At 49.9% G+C, this 19,492-nt stretch overlaps 1 protein-coding gene across 2 annotated transcripts in view; it reads left to right on the top strand.

The window, feature by feature from the left end:
- The first annotated feature begins 594 nt into the window (after window positions 1–594).
- The window catches only part of CALB2 (calbindin 2), a 42,830-nt gene continuing 23,932 nt past the window's right edge, over window positions 595–19,492 (top strand). Inside the window, exons 1-2 of one of the 2 annotated variants that reach the window (XM_078601929.1) lie at window positions 595–746; window positions 15,668–15,744. In XM_078601929.1, coding sequence (XP_078458055.1) covers window positions 659–746; window positions 15,668–15,744 — 165 coding nt within the window. In that variant the 5' untranslated portion in view covers window positions 595–658. Of the gene's footprint in view, window positions 747–14,740; window positions 15,174–15,667; window positions 15,745–19,492 lie in introns of those variants that run through there. The other variant, XM_078601927.1, reaches the window with a different exon arrangement.

Raw genomic sequence — 19,492 nt, 5'->3', positions numbered from 1 at the left:
AGAGAGGAGAACGCACAGGGAGGTGGCGTTTTGGGAAATGGTCCTTCCTTGTCGCGTGCAGCGCCTTCCCCGCCGACTCATTGAATTCGTTTAATTTATTTAACAGCACTCGAGCGAAGTTGCCCGATGTGACCCCCCCGGATGAACCGTGAGCCAAATTCAGCGGCGAGGTGCCCCTTTGGCAGCGTGGACTTGCGGGGGCGAACGTGGAAAAGTACCGTTCTGAATCATGCTCTTGCGCGCTTGTGTGGAGAGCGCATTGCATCGGGAGGAAAGGACGACGGACAGACAGATTGAGAGAGAGAGGAACGAGGGCGGTGGAGGTGGGGGGGAGGAGATAAGGAGAGAGATGGAGGGAGATAAATGGGGGAGAGAGAGAGAGAGTTGTTAAATAAACGAAAAAACGAGCGCACGCGCATGCGCGCTGGAAATTTAATGATAATCCCATGGACTTTCTCTCGAATCTGAGCATTCAGGCAATCAGTCCAGGGAGGAATGCTTTAGGAAGCCTGCTTTTAAAAGTATATTAATTTATATACAGTAAAAAAAAGTTTAACTCTTTGACAAATCAGGAGACCCACGTACACATTAAATACCTCGAGGCAAAGGCGCTTGAAGCTTGATTTTCCATTTTAGTTTTAATTCAATCAGTCAAGCAATGAGCAAGCCCGAGTTGAAGGTCCTGCAGCAGGCTGAGATCACCGCATCTCAGTTCATCACCATCTGGAGCCACTATGACCACGACGGTAACGCGTGCGTGTGTGGACATAGCGACACGCGCACACTCGGCAGCGTGTCCACTCATCACTCCCCGTGTACACTCATCATCACTCCCCATGTCCACTCATCACTCCCCGTGTACACTCATCATCACTCCCCATGTCCACTCATCACTCCCCGTGTACACTCATCATCACTCCCCATGTCCACTCATCACTCCCCGTGTGCACTCATCACTCCCCGTGTCCACTCATCACCACTCCCCGTGTCCACTCATCACTCCCCGTGTCCACACATCACTCCCCGTGTCCACACATCACCACTCTCCGTGTCCACTCATCACTCCCCGTGTCCACACATCACCACTCCCCGTGTCCACACATCACCACTCTCCGTGTCCACTCATCACTCCCCGTGTCCACTCATCACCACTCCCCGTGTCCACTCATCACCACTCCCCGTGTCCACTCACCACTCTGCGTGTCCACTCATCACTCCTCGTGTCCACACATACTCACTCCCCGTGTCCACACATCATCACTCCCCGTGTCCACTCATCACTCCCCACACACCGACACCTGGGTTCTTAACTGTGCACCTCGTGTTGACCTCGGTGTCTGGATCCCATCGCGCGTCGTCCCCCACACTTGACCCGGTGTCCACACACCACTCACGCGTGCACACACCGGGCGCGCCGTGTTCACAACAACACACGTGTTGTTGTTGTTGCACGCCTTGTTCATATCACTCCTCGTGTCTGGACTTGACCCCCGTGTCGAGACGACTCCGGGGTGTCAACAACAACAACCACATTGCTCTCGGTGTCCGTTACACTGCCGTGTTCACACCGCACGCACCGCACGCACCGCACCGCACGCACCGCACGCACGCACCGCACGCACCGCACGCACGCACCGCACGCACGGCACGCACGCACCGCACGCACCGCACGCACGCACCGCACGGCACGCACGCACCGCACGCACCGCACGCACGCACCGCACGCACCGCACGCACGCACCGCACGCACGCACCGCACGCACCGCACGCACCGCACGCACCGCACGCACGCACCGCACGCACGCACCGCACGCACCGCACGCACCGCACGCACGCACCATGCATCAGCACTTCGCATCGTGTCTACGCGGAGTCCCGTGTCCACGGGACAACGTTGCAACAATGTTGCCCGCATTGTAGTTGTTGTTGTCGAGACCTGGCCTCGTGTCTACAGCACTCTTTCGTGTTCACATCAAAGACAAAGGTCCCCTGTGTAGCCTTAAAAGACTGTCGGGGCAAGTGCACCTCTGAAGGCCGGCACGGCACACGAGGGGGTGGGTGGCCAACACCACGCCGGCCGCCTTTGTCTCCCAGTGCCGATATTTACGCATCGCCCCAGGTATTAATTTGAGGCTGAGTCGACCTAGGGGATGCCCAGGACCGGTTGAGATAATCGTCACTGTTGGTGTTGGCCGTGATGCGGGAATCGAACCCGGGTCGCCGGATTTCGTAGCGCAGCGTAGCGCTAACTGCTGCACCACCGCTCCCCTCTATCACACACAAAGACAAAGATCCCCCGTATAGCCTTAAGTGCTGTTAGCGAGCACCTATGAAGGCCAGAACGGTACACGAGGGGGTGGGTAGCCAGCACCACGCCCGACCGCCTTTGTCTCCCCAGTGCACTACCGCTCCCCGCTCTACCACACGCACACACACTGCAACACACAACTTCAGCGCCTGATGGCGACTTTAGCGACACGTGTTTACGATTGGTAATTGCTCTCTTCCATGCGATCGCCATGTGTGTCCAATGGCAATGTCGCTTCGGCCACCTTACTCCACCCGACGCAGCCGAACAAATAAAAATGTGTGTTCGCGAACAAACAAATCCCCTCCAACTGCGGATTTGCTCTTGAGCGGAGCACGGCGAGCAACCCGCAACACATTCAGCCATTCGCCGCTGACGCTTCTCTGATGGTTGCTGTATTTAAACCACCACTGTAACCAGCATCCGGATTTCCGCAGCGGATGCGATCAATACAACAACAAAAACTAAACTGGCGGGGTTTGTATAACGTGCAGTTATTTTTTCGGCCGTGTCCGGGTGGAGGAGGGTGTACGACACACACATACACCACGCGATCTGCACGTAACAAAATCAATAATGAATGACACTTCACGCCATGCTCATGCATCATGCACCGTGCCTACACAGCGCACATTGTGCCCACAGAAGAATGACATTGCCCATAGACTGACATTGCCCATAGACTGACATTGCCCAAAGACTAACATTGCCCATAGACTAATATTGTCCATAGACTAACATTGCCCATAGACTGACATTGCCCAAAGACTAACATTGCCCATAGACTAACATTGTCCATAGACTAACATTGCCCATAGACTAACATTGCACGTAGACTAACATTGCCCATAGACTAACATTGCCCATAGACTAACATTACCCATAGACTGACATTGCACATAGACTAACATTACCCATAGACTAACATTGCCCATAGACTAACATTGCACATAGACTAACATTTCCCATAGACTAACATTGCCCATAGACTAACATTGCACATAGACTAACATTACCCATAGACTAACATTGCCCATAGACGAACATTACCCATAGACTAACATTACCCATAGACTAACATTGCACATAGACTAACATTGCCCATAGACTAACATTGCACATAGACTAACATTACCCATAGACTAACATTACCCATAGACTAACATTGCACATAGACTAACATTACCCATAGACTAACATTGCCCATAGACTAACATTACCCATAGACTAACATTGCACATAGACTAACATTACCCATAGACTAACATTGCCCATAGACTAACATTACCCATAGACTAACATTACCCATAGACCAACATTGCCCATAGACTAACATTACCCATAGACTAACATTGCACATAGACTAACATTACCCATAGACTAACATTGCCCATAGACTAACATTGCACATAGACTAACATTACCCATAGACTAACATTGCCCATTGACTAACATTACCCATAGACTAACATTGCCCATAGACTAACATTGCACATAGACTAACATTACCCATAGACTAACATTGCCCATAGACTAACATTGCCCATAGACTAACATTGCACACAGACTAACATTACCCATAGACTAACATTGCCCATAGACTAACATTGCCCATAGACTAACATTACCCATAGACTAACATTGCACATAGACTAACATTGCCCATAGACTAACATTGCCCATAGACTAACATTGCACATAGACTAACATTACCCATAGACTAACATTGCCCATAGACTAACATTACCCATAGACTAACATTACCCATAGACTAACATTGCCCATAGACTAACATTGCCCATAGACTAACATTGCCCATAGACTAACATTGCACATAGACTAACATTACCCATAGACCAACATTGCCCATAGACTAACATTACCCATAGACTAACATTACCCATAGACTAACATTACCCATAGACTAACATTGCGACATAGACTAACATTACCCATAGACTAACATTGCCCATAGACTAACATTGCACATAGACTAACATTACCCATAGACTAACATTGCCCATAGACTAACATTGCACATAGACTAACATTGCCCATAGACTAACATTGCCCAGAGACTAACATTGCACATAGACTAACATTACCCATAGACTAACATTGCCCATAGACTAACATTGCACATAGACTAACATTGCCCATAGACTAACATTGCCCAGAGACTAACATTGCCCATAGACTAACATTGCACATAGACTAACATTGCCCATAGACTAACATTGCCCAGAGACTAACATTGCACATAGACTAACATTGCCCATAGACTAACATTGCCCATAGACTAACATTGCCCATAGACTAACATTGCCCATAGACTAACATTGCACATAGACTAACATTGCCCATAGACTAACATTGCCCAGAGACTAACATTACCCATAGACTAACATTGCCCATAGACTAACATTGCCCATAGACTAACATTGCCCATAGACTAACATTGCCCATAGACTAACATTGCCCATAGACTAACATTGCCCATAGACTAACATTGCACATAGACTAACATTGCCCATAGACTAACATTGCCCAGAGACTAACATTGCACATAGACTAACATTACCCATAGACTAACATTGCCCATAGACTAACATTGCCCATAGACTAACATTGCCCATAGACTAACATTGCCCATAGACTAACATTGCCCATAGACTAACATTGCACATAGACTAACATTGCCCATAGACTAACATTGCCCAGAGACTAACATTACCCATAGACTAACATTGCCCATAGACTAACATTGCCCATAGACTAACATTGCCCATAGACTAACATTGCCCATAGACTAACATTGCCCATAGACTAACATTGCACATAGACTAACATTGCCCATAGACTAACATTGCCCATAGACTAACATTGCCCATAGACTAACATTGCCCATAGACTAACATTGCCCATAGACTAACATTGCCCAGAGACGTGTTGTTACCCTTCCCCCGCATCTCCGATCTGCACGGCTGGCTACGTACGGTGCGAAAGAAGTTCAACATACATGCATACACAGGTCACACATTGTGCCCACGCCTTACTCCTCGTGTCCACCACGCACTCTGTCCACCACGCACTCTGTCCACCACGCACTCCGTCCACCACGCACTCCGTCCACCACGCACTCCGTCCACCACGCACTCTGTCCACCACGCACTCTGTCCACCACGCACTCCGTCCACCACGCACTCTGTCCACCACACACTCCATCCACCACGCACTCCGTCCACCACGCACTCTGTCCACCACGCACTCCGTCCACCACGCACTCTGTCCACCACGCACTCTGTCCACCACGCACTCCGTCCACCACGCACTCTGTCCACCACACACTCCATCCACCACGCACTCCGTCCACCACGCACTCTGTCCACCACGCACTCCGTCCACCACGCACTCCGTCCACCACGCACTCTGTCCACCACGCACGCACTGCTGCTGTCCACGTGGACGACACGGCTTCGTGCTCCAGTCGCTCGTCAGCATCTGCAACGACAAAGATCCCCCGTATAGCCTCTGACAGACCGTTGGGGCAAGTGTTGTTAGCGAGCACCGGTGAAGGCCGGCACGTCCCGCGAAGGGGGTGGGTGGCCAGCACCACGCCCGGCCGCCTTTGTCTCCCGAACGTCAATATCGACGCATCCGCACCACACGCGCACATTCAATACACCGATCGTTCGTGCGGTACGTATGTTGAACTTCTTCCTCGCCGTACTTCGCCGACCGTGCTAATCGGAGGAGCGGGTGGACCGAGGGGGGAAAGCCCAGGACGGGGTTCAAATGTTCGCCGCTGTTTTGTGATCGTGAGCCGGGGAATCAAACTCGGAGGCGGCGGGCTCACCGCTGCGCCAGCGCTCGCCACAACACCGTGGAGGCAGGCCGAGAGGTTTGGTGGATCGCACAAATGATGAGACGCTCCATTCCCGTGGGGGACGAGGTGACCGTACCCTGGCTCTTCCAGAAGGAGGCACAACAAATGTGGACGAATCTCCGTCTTATTCCATTTGTATGGCACAGAGCCCCTTCGCACGCGTGGGCTAAATCTGGCCGTTCCGGTTTCCTACCACGTGTACTCCAAGCACTCGTTAATTGGCCTAAAACATCTTGATATAGCGAGGACCGCAGAACCCGGGCAATTGTTGGCGCAGGCTCGCTGTGGTTGTACCCGCCTCCGAGGGTTATACATTGTACAGCGCTGTGAGATGCAATGTGTATGAATGACGCTATATAAAACTAAACATTGTTATTATTATTATTGTAATTCGTGTTCATTACTTTCGAGAGAGAGAGAGAGTTCGTGAGTTGCAGCGACTCGAACGCGGCGTCTCATTACGCCGTTCCAATTTCAGTCAAAATCCTTCACTCGGTATCTCATTATTTCCCGAAGCATCCGCGTGTCTGTGTTGTGCTCATAGGGGCAGCGGTGCAGCAGTGGTTAGCGCACTGCGCTACGAACCCAGCGATTCCCGCTCACGAACAATAAAGTTTGGTGAATATTAGAACCGGTCCTGGGCTTCTCGTAGGTCGACTCAGCCTCAAATGAGTACCTGGTGCGGTGCGTAAATACGTCGCCACTGGGGAGACAGAGACAACCACACTACTCCTTTCATGTACTGTGGTGGCCTTAATAGGTGCTCGCTAACAACACGTTTCCTCAACAGTCTGTTAAAGGCTGTATGTATGTTGCACGAGTGTATATGTGTGTGCGCGTGCTGTGTTAATACATATATTCGCATGCATGTATGTATGTCTGTGTGCTGGAGCGGTTGTGTGGTGGTTAGCGCCCTGCGCTACGAACCTGGCGACCCGAGTTCGATTCCCGCCCACGGCCATGCATCAGTGACGAGTATCTGAACCGATCCTGAAACCTCCCATAGGTCGACTCAGCTTCAAATGAGTACCTGGTGCGGTGTGTAAACATCGCCACTCGGGAGACAAAGGCGGTCGGGCGTGGTCTTGGCCACCTCACCCCCTCGTGTGCCGTTCTGGCCTTCATAGGTGCTCGCTTACAGCACTTGCCCCAAAAGTCTGTTCAGGCTATACGGGGGATCTTTGTCTTGATGGTCTTGTTCTCACGATACATCAAAGTGAACCTAGCCTGGCACAGGCGCCGTGGGGACGTCACCGACACTTCGTGGCGAGTGGCGGTTGTTTTTATTTTCACGTGCAAGAGTCTGTGCGTGTGCGTGTGTGCGTGTGCGTGTGTGCGTGTCGTTGTGTTCACATACTCGTGCGCGTGTGTGAGAGCTGTGTTGATTTGCGCGTGTAAGCCTTTGAAGCACCCGAGTTTTGAATCGGTGGCTAATTTCACGACAAAATGTTTAAACGTTGCAATCACTTCCCACGGCTTATCGTTTTGCATGGCTGTACAGCAAGCGCACTCGTTAAAAACCCCGTTATTGCTCGTGCTTCTTCGACAAAGCACAACCACGACAACGGGTGCGTTATTAAATATAAACCCATCAATTATTAAGTGAACCCATCCTGTTCGTGTGTCCACTAAGTCGGTGGCGGCGCGCTTAAGCCGCGGATGGCGAGGATTTGACCAAGCAGGTGTCCTCTAGAGCTGTGGGTCACCTGATGTAGCTGTTACACAGGCGCACGTCTAACTGCCGCCAGCCCTTTGTAAACTCACTGCTGGGTGAAAGGGGTGGGTTTGGGCTTTTTGGAGATGGAGCGCTCAGGACCGGTTCAGATATCACTCACCACTGTCGTTAGCCGGTCCTGGGGATTGAACTCGAGTCGCTGGGTTCATAGTGGAGAGTTCGCAAGAAGAAAAACAACTCCGTGACACCGCTCCGCCCGTATTGACGTGAATCAACAAATGCCGCGTCAAGTGGCAATTTGCAATGTCACTAATTTTCCAGGAGGGACGCAGATGAAAATGCTACCGTGTAAGGTGTTAACGGTGGTGCTGAAGCTTCTTCAGCAACGGAATGCCCCCCCCCCCCCTTACTCGTCCGGGAACCGAATTGAGTTCCGGAGAAAATAAATCGCGCCGCGCATGTAGCGAAACGTCGGACATCATGCCGAACAACACGCAGTTCAAATCCAAAAACGCATCAGATGGTTGTATACGAAAATACTTCTTTAATAGACAAGACTAAAATTACTGACTTGGCAAGGGAGATAATTTTGCAGGTGTAGCTCATCAGTTCGTAATCACGTGCAGCAAAAGGTAATTTTCACAAAATGCAATTCGCGCCTTGACATTTGTACCCCATCGCTTCCGATTGCGAATTATAAAAGTGAGCACTGTACCAATTTGTGGAGACTTTTAACAGCGGTCGTCCGGCGAGACCGGATCGCCCCCGCCATAGGAATGTCGAATTTCCACCACCGTCTCATGGGCTGTAGCCGGGAAATGAGAACCGACTCAATGCTCATTTGATGCAGGAAAACATCACTCTGACTTGTTTCAATTCACTTAAATGCTTCGTAAAAGAAACTGGAGTAGCAGGATTAACAAGACAAAGTACATTACCGAACCCATTTGTCGTACCGCCATCTGATGGCGACCTCAAAACCCAACTGGAGTTTGCCAGTTTCACAAAGCTGCGCGCATGATTCACCAACCCTCGCCTCCAACAAAGTTCAAAGTTCATTTAAAATGTATAGCCCTGTGAGCCATTCGGCTCTTGAATCGGGTGCAACCGCAACAAACAAAAAACAAAAACATGAACAAGAAAACATCTTAAAGTGACTATGTGCAAACAGAAAATCCAGAACAGCTCCGTGTCACCGGAGTGCGAGGGCCAACGTCAAGCTGCGATGCTTTTCGAGTCTTTAACGTCCCCATTACAGCGGCGCAGTGAGTGCCGTGTGGTAGTGCTCACCGTCTGATTTCCACCGTCTGTGAAAACCAGTTCCCATTCCATTTCGCTGACTCGTTGCAGCGATAAAACTGAATTAGTTCGTTCATAAAATACCGTGGCCAGGAGATGGCAGCGCTGAGGGTCACCCCCTCATATGCCCAACGGATATTCTCCTGTTCCCTGCGCCCACGTGAATCCCCGACTCTCAGCGATTTAGGCCACGCGTTGTGGGACCCTCCAGAAAGCGAATTCACTTCCCGTTGAGCGTGACGCTGAAGTCATCAAAAAGCGATTGAAGCGTCCGCACATGTTAATCAGAACCGACTAATATTTTCGCAACCGGCACACCGCATCCAGTATACCCTCTCGCTGTAGCTGTGGCTACTCAATCGCGTGCCTACTCACGTCTACAGGCGAGTTAGAATAAAGTCTCGCTGTGGCTCTTCTGTGTGAGTAATTAGCGCTATTATTTTGTTGTTGTTACAATGCCCACTCACGACTTTCATCTCACCGACTTCCCTCCCTCTCTCGTGGCACTCCACGCGCTCGGGCAGGATGTCAACTGCCCTCAAGACTTACAGCCCCCTTTTTTGCCAACTCCACCGCTGGATGAAGACCTCCCGACGCCGTACCCTGATCGTGACCGCGTTTCAAGTTGGTGAAGTGGGGAACCCAGCAAAACGGCCAGTTCAGATATCGCTCGCCACTGACGGCCAGAAACAACGTGCTCAGCAGGCGATTATATTCCACCATTCCACTGCTCTAATTTCCATTCGCCAGCTGTGAAGAATAGGGCGCGCCCATATCTGCTGAGCGCATGCCGTCTAATGTATCGCAATTAGCCATTGGTCAATCCACCGTTGTATGAAGGTCTTCTCACAGCCACCGCCACTCACACTTATCCTGCGATGTTAATCATCCACCTATAGCAACTGCACACAAACTCATTTAATCGCTCCTTCTCTTCGTGTTTGTGCTACGTGTTCGAAGCATTTGCCCGTGAGCTACACTATCACGTGCAAACGGCGTGAACACATTAGATGCCCGGCTTAAATTCCAACTTATTATTCATCGAGTCGACGGTAGACTTCAGTGAACACGCGACAGGCAGCCACAGCCATTGGGAGATGTATACTTGATGTGGTGTTCCGGGTGGTAAAATATATTCCGTGTTGCCAACACAGACATGCCCGGCTGATGTTGAGCCCCAATTGCATATGTACATCACAGGTGGCTTCACTCGCTTTCCGTCGGCTTTAGCGTCACACTCCACGAAATGCGAATTATGTACTTGCTTCACTGTTGATTGGGATCGTATATGCACACACACACGTGTGTGTGTGTTTAGCACGGGACTCAAAGCCACGTAGACCTTCACCGTGACCCTACCCCATGAAGGAAAGCCATGAACCTTGCAGCCGACATTGTTGGGAGCCCAAATTAGAAAAATTCTGTTTGATCGTTCTCGTTATAAAGTGGGGTCAAAAATATGGCAAATTCTAAAATTACCCGCACGGTATTCAATGGACATTATACATAGCAGCAGTCATGATCCCCTGCCGGCAGACAGATAGCCGTCAAGGTGCTGAGTCACCTTGTGTCGCACAGGGACAGCTGTCACACGCGGTGCCCCTCTTCAATGCATTGAGATGAGATGTTTGAAATGTTGAGGTGTTGAGATGAGATGTTGAGATGTTGAGATGAGGTATTGAGATGTTGAGATGAGATGTTGAGATGTTTGAAATGTTGAGATGTTGAGATGAGATGGTGAGATGTTGAGATGAGGTATTGAGATGTTGAGATGAGATGTTGAGATGTTTGAAATGTTGAGATGTTGAGATGAGATGTTGAGATGTTGAGATGAGGTATTGAGATGTTGAGATGGGATGCTGAGATGAGATTCTGAGATGTTGAGATGTTGAGATGAGATGTTGAGATGAGGTGTTGAGATGTTGAGATGAGATGTTGAGATGCTGAGATGAGATGCTGAGATGAGATTTTGAGATGTTGAGATGCTGAGATGAAAATGTTGAGATGTTGAGATGAGATGCTGAGATGAGATTCTGAGATGTTGAGATGTTACGATGAGGTGTTGAGATGTTGAGATGAGATGTTGAGATGCTGAGATGAGATGCTGAGATGAGATTCTGAGATGTTGAGATTCTGAGATGAGAATGTTGAGATGCTGAGATGAGATGCTGAGATGAGATTCTGAGATGTTGAGATGCTGAGATGAGAAGTTTGAGATGTTGAGATGAGATGCTGAGATGAGATGTTGAGATGTTGAGATGAGATGAGATGTTGAGATGCTGAGATGAGATGCTGAGATGAGATGTTGACATGTTGAGATGAGATGTTGAGATGTTGAGATGAGATGTTGAACTGTTGAGATGATATGTTGAGACGTTGAGCTGGTAAGATGCTGAGCGCTTTGAGACAGCCTGGCGTATGGGAAGGCGCTCTTATCGAAAAACAAATCGTTAAGTATATAGGCTCGACGGTATTTGTACCAAGTGTCAGCTCTCTAGCCCGTCTGCGACATCATTAGAATGTACAGGAGTTAGTCGTGGCGATTAAGGAACGGAACGCATCCGAGAGGGCGTCCCGCGTGGGGATAAAGCAATGAATTTGGCGTCCGTGCAGCAGACATTTAAGTGGATTAAATGACATCGCAGGATCGGCAGAGATGGCTACGGCTTACGGCGGGGCTTCGTCCAGCAGTGGATTGATCAGGGCGGATGATGATGATGATGGCAGCAGTTAGATGCCATCTTCTCATCATTATCATCAGCACGAACCATGGAGCAAGTTAGTCCGTATGTGTCCACTGCACATTTCGTCATTTGTTTCAACTTTGTGCCAATACGTTCAAGTCGTGGCCACATATTTCTGCCACCAATCCCTTTTGTCGTCGTCGTCGTCGTCAAGCCATCCTCTGTTCGTTCTTCCTCTCTTTCGGGTTCCTTCCACTTTTTTTTCGAACAACCACACTTTGTATTCTTCCACGTTGTTGTCCATTAAAACATGCGTGTCCAAATAGTCCCTTCTCATCGCTGCCTGCATCGTGTCGTCTTCTTCTTCTTCGTGCAACATCTTCTCCTTAAAAAAATACAGAAACCCACTCTAACGGATGTCGCAGCCACCTCTAGTGGCGAGTCGGCTTACCGCTCTGACATTTTCCACGGGTTCGATTCCCATCCACCTCTCTCTCTCTCTGCACTCACACAAGTGCGCCGTCTGCTGTGTGAATGGGACGTTAACCAGCACGCGGTGCTGTTTGTTAAGAACGACCACAGCCTGCTGCTGTGTGCCGGTGGCATTTAGGACAAACATGACACTGGTTTCACAATGTGGCCAGCCGAGCAAGTGGCCCAGCGGTTTGCTCACTCGTCTTCAATGTATGAATGAACTCGGCTGTCCGAGTTTGAATACTGGCCACGGATAACATCGGCGGCGAGTGAAGTCGAAGCCATTCTTGGCTGGCCGCTCCGTGACTATGGGGGGGGGGGGGGGTGCTTAATCGAGCAGTTGATAAAAAGTGCAGTTACTAAATTAAATTATTTAACACGGTGGACGTAGATATATGTACACACTAGTAGCATGCACATCCTTTGGACGTGACAGTCCGTCCGTCCCTCCATCCAGCCAGCCAGCAAAACTTCTTTTTTAAATAGTATAGTGTTAGATAATGCACAGTCCTGTGTAAATCCACTGCTGGATGAAGGGCCACCCATGCCGGGTCGGCTATTTGAGTTGTTTGACCATACTTCACCACGCTGGTCAATGTGAGTTGACGAGGAAAGTTTCGCAGTTGGCGCGTCGTCTCCCAATATCACTTGCCACTGATGATAGCCGTGACCGGGATTCGAACTCAGGTGGCTGGTTTCAGAGCGCGTTGCGCCAACCGCTGCACCACTACTCAACCCAAACATGAGTGTTCCAAAATCGAATGAAAAAAACCCCCCATCAGTCAATCCCTCTGCTTACAAAAAAAAACACAGTGGACTCCGACCAACCTTGTTTAAGGACAACAGTTCATTCACACGCTTTTTAGGTATTAATTTAACCCATTGATGCACTTGATCACAACAGTTTACTCACGCGCGCAAATCGACTCGAAAAAGAGGCGCGGCGCGAACGGCGTTGCCTGCGGCCGTCTGGTACGATGCCATTTGGACGTGGTCATCATCAGCGTCGTCACCGGCCACGCTCAATCCACCGCTGGACGAACGCATCACCTCTGAAACCGTCGCCATCTCTCACGGCACCGCAATGTTGCGTGAACACGCACCACCAGCTGTGGACCTCACAGAGGCGCGCCCGCGAGATCCTCTCTCCCCGGAATGCTGCCCCCATGCTGCCCTCGTGTGTGTATGCATGTCGGAACTTCTTTCGCACCGTACGTAGCCAACCGCGCTCATCGGAGGTGCGGGCGTGCGAGGAGCCAAGTGTGGCACTCGCGTTGTTTCAAAAAGCAAAAAACGTCTCGCATCGAGACCCCGGGGACAGCTGCGTACGATTCACCCTCGCGAGATCATCTCGTGGCACTCACCAACCAACGCAACGCTACCCCCCCCGCCACTCACCAGGGCTTCCACTCACCAACGAACACCATACATGCGCCAACGCATCAACTCACTCACCAGCGCATCCACTCACCAACGCACTTACCCGCTCACCAATGCTTCTACCAACAACGCAGCCACCCATTCACTCACCGACGCCCCATCCAACCCACTCACTCACCAACGCATTCACTCACTCACAAACGCGTCCACTCACCAACTCATGTACTCACTCACCAATGCACTCATTGACAGACGCATCCACTCACAAACTCTTACACTCACTCGCCAACGCATCCACTCACTCACCAATGCATCCAATCACCAACTCGTCCACTCATTCGCCCACGCGCTCACCCACGAACACATCCACTCGCAAACCATTACACCCACTCACTAACGCACCCACTCAAAAATCCACCAACCCACCCACTCACTCATCCAACCATCATCATCATCATCACCACCACCACCACCATCATATACCACCACCAATCAACCAACCACCACCTCTCAGTTCGTCTTGGGGTTTTTTTTTTGTTGCAGGCGCTCACACGCTTCCTCGCTCGTGAATAATTAAATCGGTTTCGAATTTCGCCTTTGCAGGAAAACTCGCTTACCTGTCGGAAAAAAATAAATAAAATAATTACAAACTAAGTCTCCCCTTTGATCCCGCCACTGGGTATAAATGCGGCAGCAACGGGGATCCAACCAGAACGAGTGGAGCGCAGGGCGAGAGACGCACGCGCGTGTTGGAACGCGAGTAGAGACGTGTTGTATATAGATAAATAAACGACCGCATAGCCTCGCAAGTAAATGAAATCAAATTTAAAAAAAGACCCCAACCGCTATTCGCCTCCTGCCCTGGCCGCTAGTTCAAATATTGCGCGTAAACGCGGTCGCGCAGCCCACAGTGCAGAGAGCTCGCAACAGGTGACTGCTGCTCGCGTCTGACTCCGTTCGTGTCCCCCCCCCCCCCACCACCACCACCTTCTCTCCGTGCGCTCAGTCACAGGAGGAGCTCAGACAGCCTCCTCGTCTTGTTCCGCGTCTCTGTTCGCGGCGTGCGAGCCCTTTACGCCTCTCCCCGTAGCAGTCGTGAACGACGGCAAGAGCGCACGTTTTTAGCGCTTTTATACAATTTTAAACCTTCCTAGGCTCCGTGCGCTCCCCAGAACTCGTTCGTCTTCGTGCAGAGACGCAGACACTCAGAGACGCAGAGAGATACCAGCAGCAGAAAGAGAGAGAGATAATAACAGAGAGGCAAGAAACAGAGATCTACAACACACCGGGGCCGTCGAGAAGACATCGACCAGCCTTCCCTCTCGATCACACTCTCACGCTCTCTCACGCCGAACCCCGAAAGAAAAGCAGCGATGAGTGACGCAGCGGCGAGGGTGGCGATCCTGCAGCAGCCGCGCATCTCCGCCGACGATCTGATGAAGATCTGGGAATTTTACGACAACGATGGTAAAAAGGGGGAATTCTTCATCGAAGCGACGATGCTTCTCTGTTTGTTGTTGTTGTTGCTGCGAAAACGCGCAAGCGACGCGCTTTGTGTCTCGCTCAGCGCGCGCGCGCGCGCGGGTGTCGCGCGCGTTGCAATGTGCGCGCGTGTCCCCTTTTTTAGACGACGCGTGCACTTTGTAACAACAACGCGATGCGTAAGCAATGCCAGAATCTGACATAAGTGCATTGGCGTTAAGACTTAACTTAAGGCTGTCGTTTTTTTGGTTTGTGCACGGTGCATCGATGTGCATGCTCGTTGTTTGCATTGGTCGCAGGCGGTGCGGTTAATTGCACGGAGACTGTTTTGCGCGCGCGTGTGCGTGTGTGTGTGTGTGCACGTGTGTCTTGCACACATGGGTATTTCTGAGGGCAGAGAGTTGCTCGCTCTGTGGTTTGACCACGCAAAACGCCGGCTGTTGTTTTCGCTGCTGCTGCTGCTGCTGCTCGTGCGACAGGGAACGGGTACATCGAGGGTAAGGAGCTGGAGGACTTCTTTCGAGAGCTGGAGCAAGCGAGGCGTGGAGCCGGAGAGGCGAGTGCTTGTGCAATCACCGCCGTTACACCGTGTCCCATCACCATCAGCATCGCCATTATTGTATCGTAAGATTCACTTTGAATTGCAACAGCGTTTTAATTTTTGATATATATAGCACCACTTGGCACTTTCTGGACAACGTGCGAGGCGATCCCTGTCAGCATAACGAGTTACGCATTCATTCGGACGGACTTGAATCGCGCAGAGATGAATCCGAAACGATAAACACGAACCTCAGGTGCAAAACGGGCGAGGCGCAGTCGACACGGCAACCGCGAGAACGCGCGGATGGGTGACTTGCACTGCGTTGTGCTGCTACATTCTCTCTCTCTCTCTCATCTCGCACTCATTCATTCCCTTATGCACCCACTCACATTGGCTCTTCATTCATCGACTCATTCATTCGTGCGTCCGTCCGTTCTCGAGTCTTTCCATGGCGCACACATGTGTACGCGCTTGTTCGGCATCAAGCTCAGCGTTGGCTGTCGCCGTCTTGCCAGCAATTTCTCCCTGATTTCATAGCTGGTACCTGTTGCCGTGGGTTACGACTGTGTCCATATGCATACACACACACAGCGCTGCATTGCACAGGATGTGCATGCACGCATTTACATAGCTGCTACGTATGGCTACGTACACAAACACGCTGGATTGTTTTTTTTAATTAATTGCAACGTGCAAAATTTATTGCAAATTAAATAATAACTACAGCATATTGCCATTGTGTTGAATCGTAGGAACCTGGGTGCTCGTCATTGCACGTGTGAGCAATGCACGCAATGCATGCGGGTGCGTTCCACGCGTTACTAGCCGTGTGCGTGCAACGAACGAAGGCACATTGCCCGAAACGTTCACTATTATGTTGTTGCCCTTACTTTTTTAAAGCGACAGTGTTATTGACGAACGTGTTGAGTTGTTTTGATGTCATTTGAGGCTGTTGCGCTACTCCCATCGCAATGTCACTCAATAATGCATTAGCCAGGAGTTTGCAACCAAAAATCATCTGCTCGGTGCCATTTACATTGTGTACACGATCATCGCCATCACTACCATCGCCATCAGCTGTGTTATATAATGATGATGATGACAGCGGCGCTCTGCAGAGGCACGGGGGTGGCAACGTAGTCCGTTCATCGAGGGAATTGAGGGTGGTGATTCAGTGTTTACAGCCGAGAGAGGGGGGGGGGGGGAATTAAACATTATTATATTATTATTGCTGCGTTCGCCACCGCGATTGTGTCGAGCGGATTGCACGTGCCGTTACGTCAACGGCGTTGAAGAACAATGGATCGGTGTCTTTGTCACGTGTCAAACAATCGGCTGCCTCGCCTTTGGAAGGCGCGTGTTGCGATGGCATCGCGCGGGGTCTCGGGAGCGTTTCAGCTGCTCAGCACGAATCGAGACGAGAGATAAAACGACAAACACATTCGACAGGAGAGAGAGAGAGAGGGAGAGGTCAGGCAGAGACGGATGCGTGTAGGGCACTCGACACGCTGATTAATGTCCATCGCGTGTGACCTCAATCTAGATAAAATGTTAATTTATAAAAAAAAAACGTCAACCATAGGTATGTGGGGGGAGGGTGAGGTGTTGTTTGACCATACTTCACCACGCTGGTCAGTGCGGGTTGGTAAACAAGGGCGTGGATAGGTTGAGAGATATCGCTCGCCGCTGATGTTCGCCGTGGGCGAGAATAGAACTCGGGTCGCTCGGTTCGTAGCGCAGTGCCCCCTAATCGCTGCGTCACTCCGTCACGCCGCTGCTCCATTGTTGATTTCTACTGCGCGACAAAGCGATTGCAATGCACGTTCGTTAAATGTATTTAAATGCACTCGGGTGAGTGGAACCGTCGACCCCGGGGAGTGTTTTGCTTTCTAAATGTGTTACGAGACACGCAATTGCGTTGGTGGAGCAGTGATAACAGTGATTAGCGCGCCGGGCAATTGATTCCGTCCAGACGAGTTCGATTCCCGGGCCACGGATAACATCAGTGGCGAGTGCTATCAGAAACATTCCTCCCCAACACCCTCCTCCTCTTCAATCCGCACCGCTCAGATTGGTGAAGTATGGTCATGGGGAGGCATTCATCCAATGGTGATTGAGAATGGCTGAAACGTTTGCATGTTCATTAGCCTCCTAACTGCGTTTGGAAATTATTGGAAATCACGAGCCACGGGCGTGGTGCCGTGACAAGCATTGCCTCTGGGTGGCGTGGCCACGCAGAGAGTGTTCCCTGCCAGAGGGCCAAGCTGTTGCTGCTGCTTATATCCGTGTGCGAATACCATGCACCACCCCGTGTCAATCAACAACACTCGGCACAGCAGTGGCAATACCATTGCGCCCTTACATCTCACGGTTTTTGCCCACGGATAGTTTTCCCCAACCTATCATAATAATGGTCATTATCTATAGCAAACGAAAAAAAATGGGAAAACAATAACGGAAAACTTGACCAGCCTACGAATGACTATTTAGACACGTGTGTACTCTGACTAATGACGAGCTGGTTATTCCGTATTCAGGTCGGTTTTGTAGCTAGATTGGTTTATTGCTTGCGTTGGGATCACGGGGTCGGTTAGATTTATAGCAGGAGCCAAGGTTATACCGACCCTGTATTGTGTGTTGATTGCAATTTTCAATATCATTTTGTGGTGACATTTGAATCCCATTCCGTGCGTGTGCATCATCATTATTGTCATCATGATCGTCGTCGTCGTCATCATCATGGTCATTATGGACATCATCATGGTTGTCATCATCATCGTGGTTTATCATCATCATGGTCATCATCATCATGGTCATCATCGTCGTCGTCATCATCATCATCATGGACATCATCATGGTTGTCATCATCATCATGGTTTATCATTATCATGGTCATCATCATCATAATAATCATCATAATAGTCGTCATCATCATCATAGTCGTCATCGTCATCATGGTCGTCATCATCATGGTCATCATCATCATCATGGTTATCATCATCATCATAGTCGTCATCGTCATCATGGTTGTCATCGGCCAGACTCGATGGAGGCCTCCTCAAGCCTCCAATATCCCGTCGATCCGACGACGCAACACCATATAAGTGACAAAAAAACGCAACAGGCTCGTCAATAAAAGGAAAACGAATTATTATACAGTATATTAGAAACCTAGAATTGCCCTTATGCATTGAACATGAAGTAGGGCCATTACCCAAAACGTCGCGTAGTGTTGTTCTGTTCGAGTATTTGTGCTTGTGCATCACTTCCAAGTGCAGCGGTATTGCAAAATAATTCGTACACTATATCTGTATATAGATTGTGACCCAAATCAGTTATTGAGCTACGTTGCTTCGTTAGAACGTCACACGCGAGGTATAGCTCAGCTCGTGTGTGTGTGTAATATTATCTTAGCGTTTTCTTGCCCCAGATCCAGAACAGTCATTTTACAAAATGGATTTCTCGATAGACAGCTCTTATTTATAACTTGGTGACGAAACCACTGAGACCAGTAGCCTGTTTTTCTTTTTTTAAAGGTTAAAATATTAATACACTTCACAGAAAATCCCAAACACCAAGTGTGGAAGAAGTAAACACGGAAACCTTAATACAAAAAAAAATAAACACCCCAGATAAATATCAACTGCCCCTTTCCGTGCATGTCAAGTAGGCAAGGGCACAGGCCGCTCATGCTGGAGGGCAGAACATTGACAGGCCGAATAAATATCAAGGTTAATAGGAAAGGTCACGTGAGCTGTCA

This window comes from Lampetra planeri, chromosome 17 (genome assembly GCF_965212315.1).
Source record: "Lampetra planeri chromosome 17, kcLamPlan1.2.h2, whole genome shotgun sequence".
Classification (NCBI taxonomy): Eukaryota; Metazoa; Chordata; class Hyperoartia; order Petromyzontiformes; family Petromyzontidae; genus Lampetra; species Lampetra planeri.
This window is presented reverse-complemented; position numbering and strand designations above follow the sequence as displayed.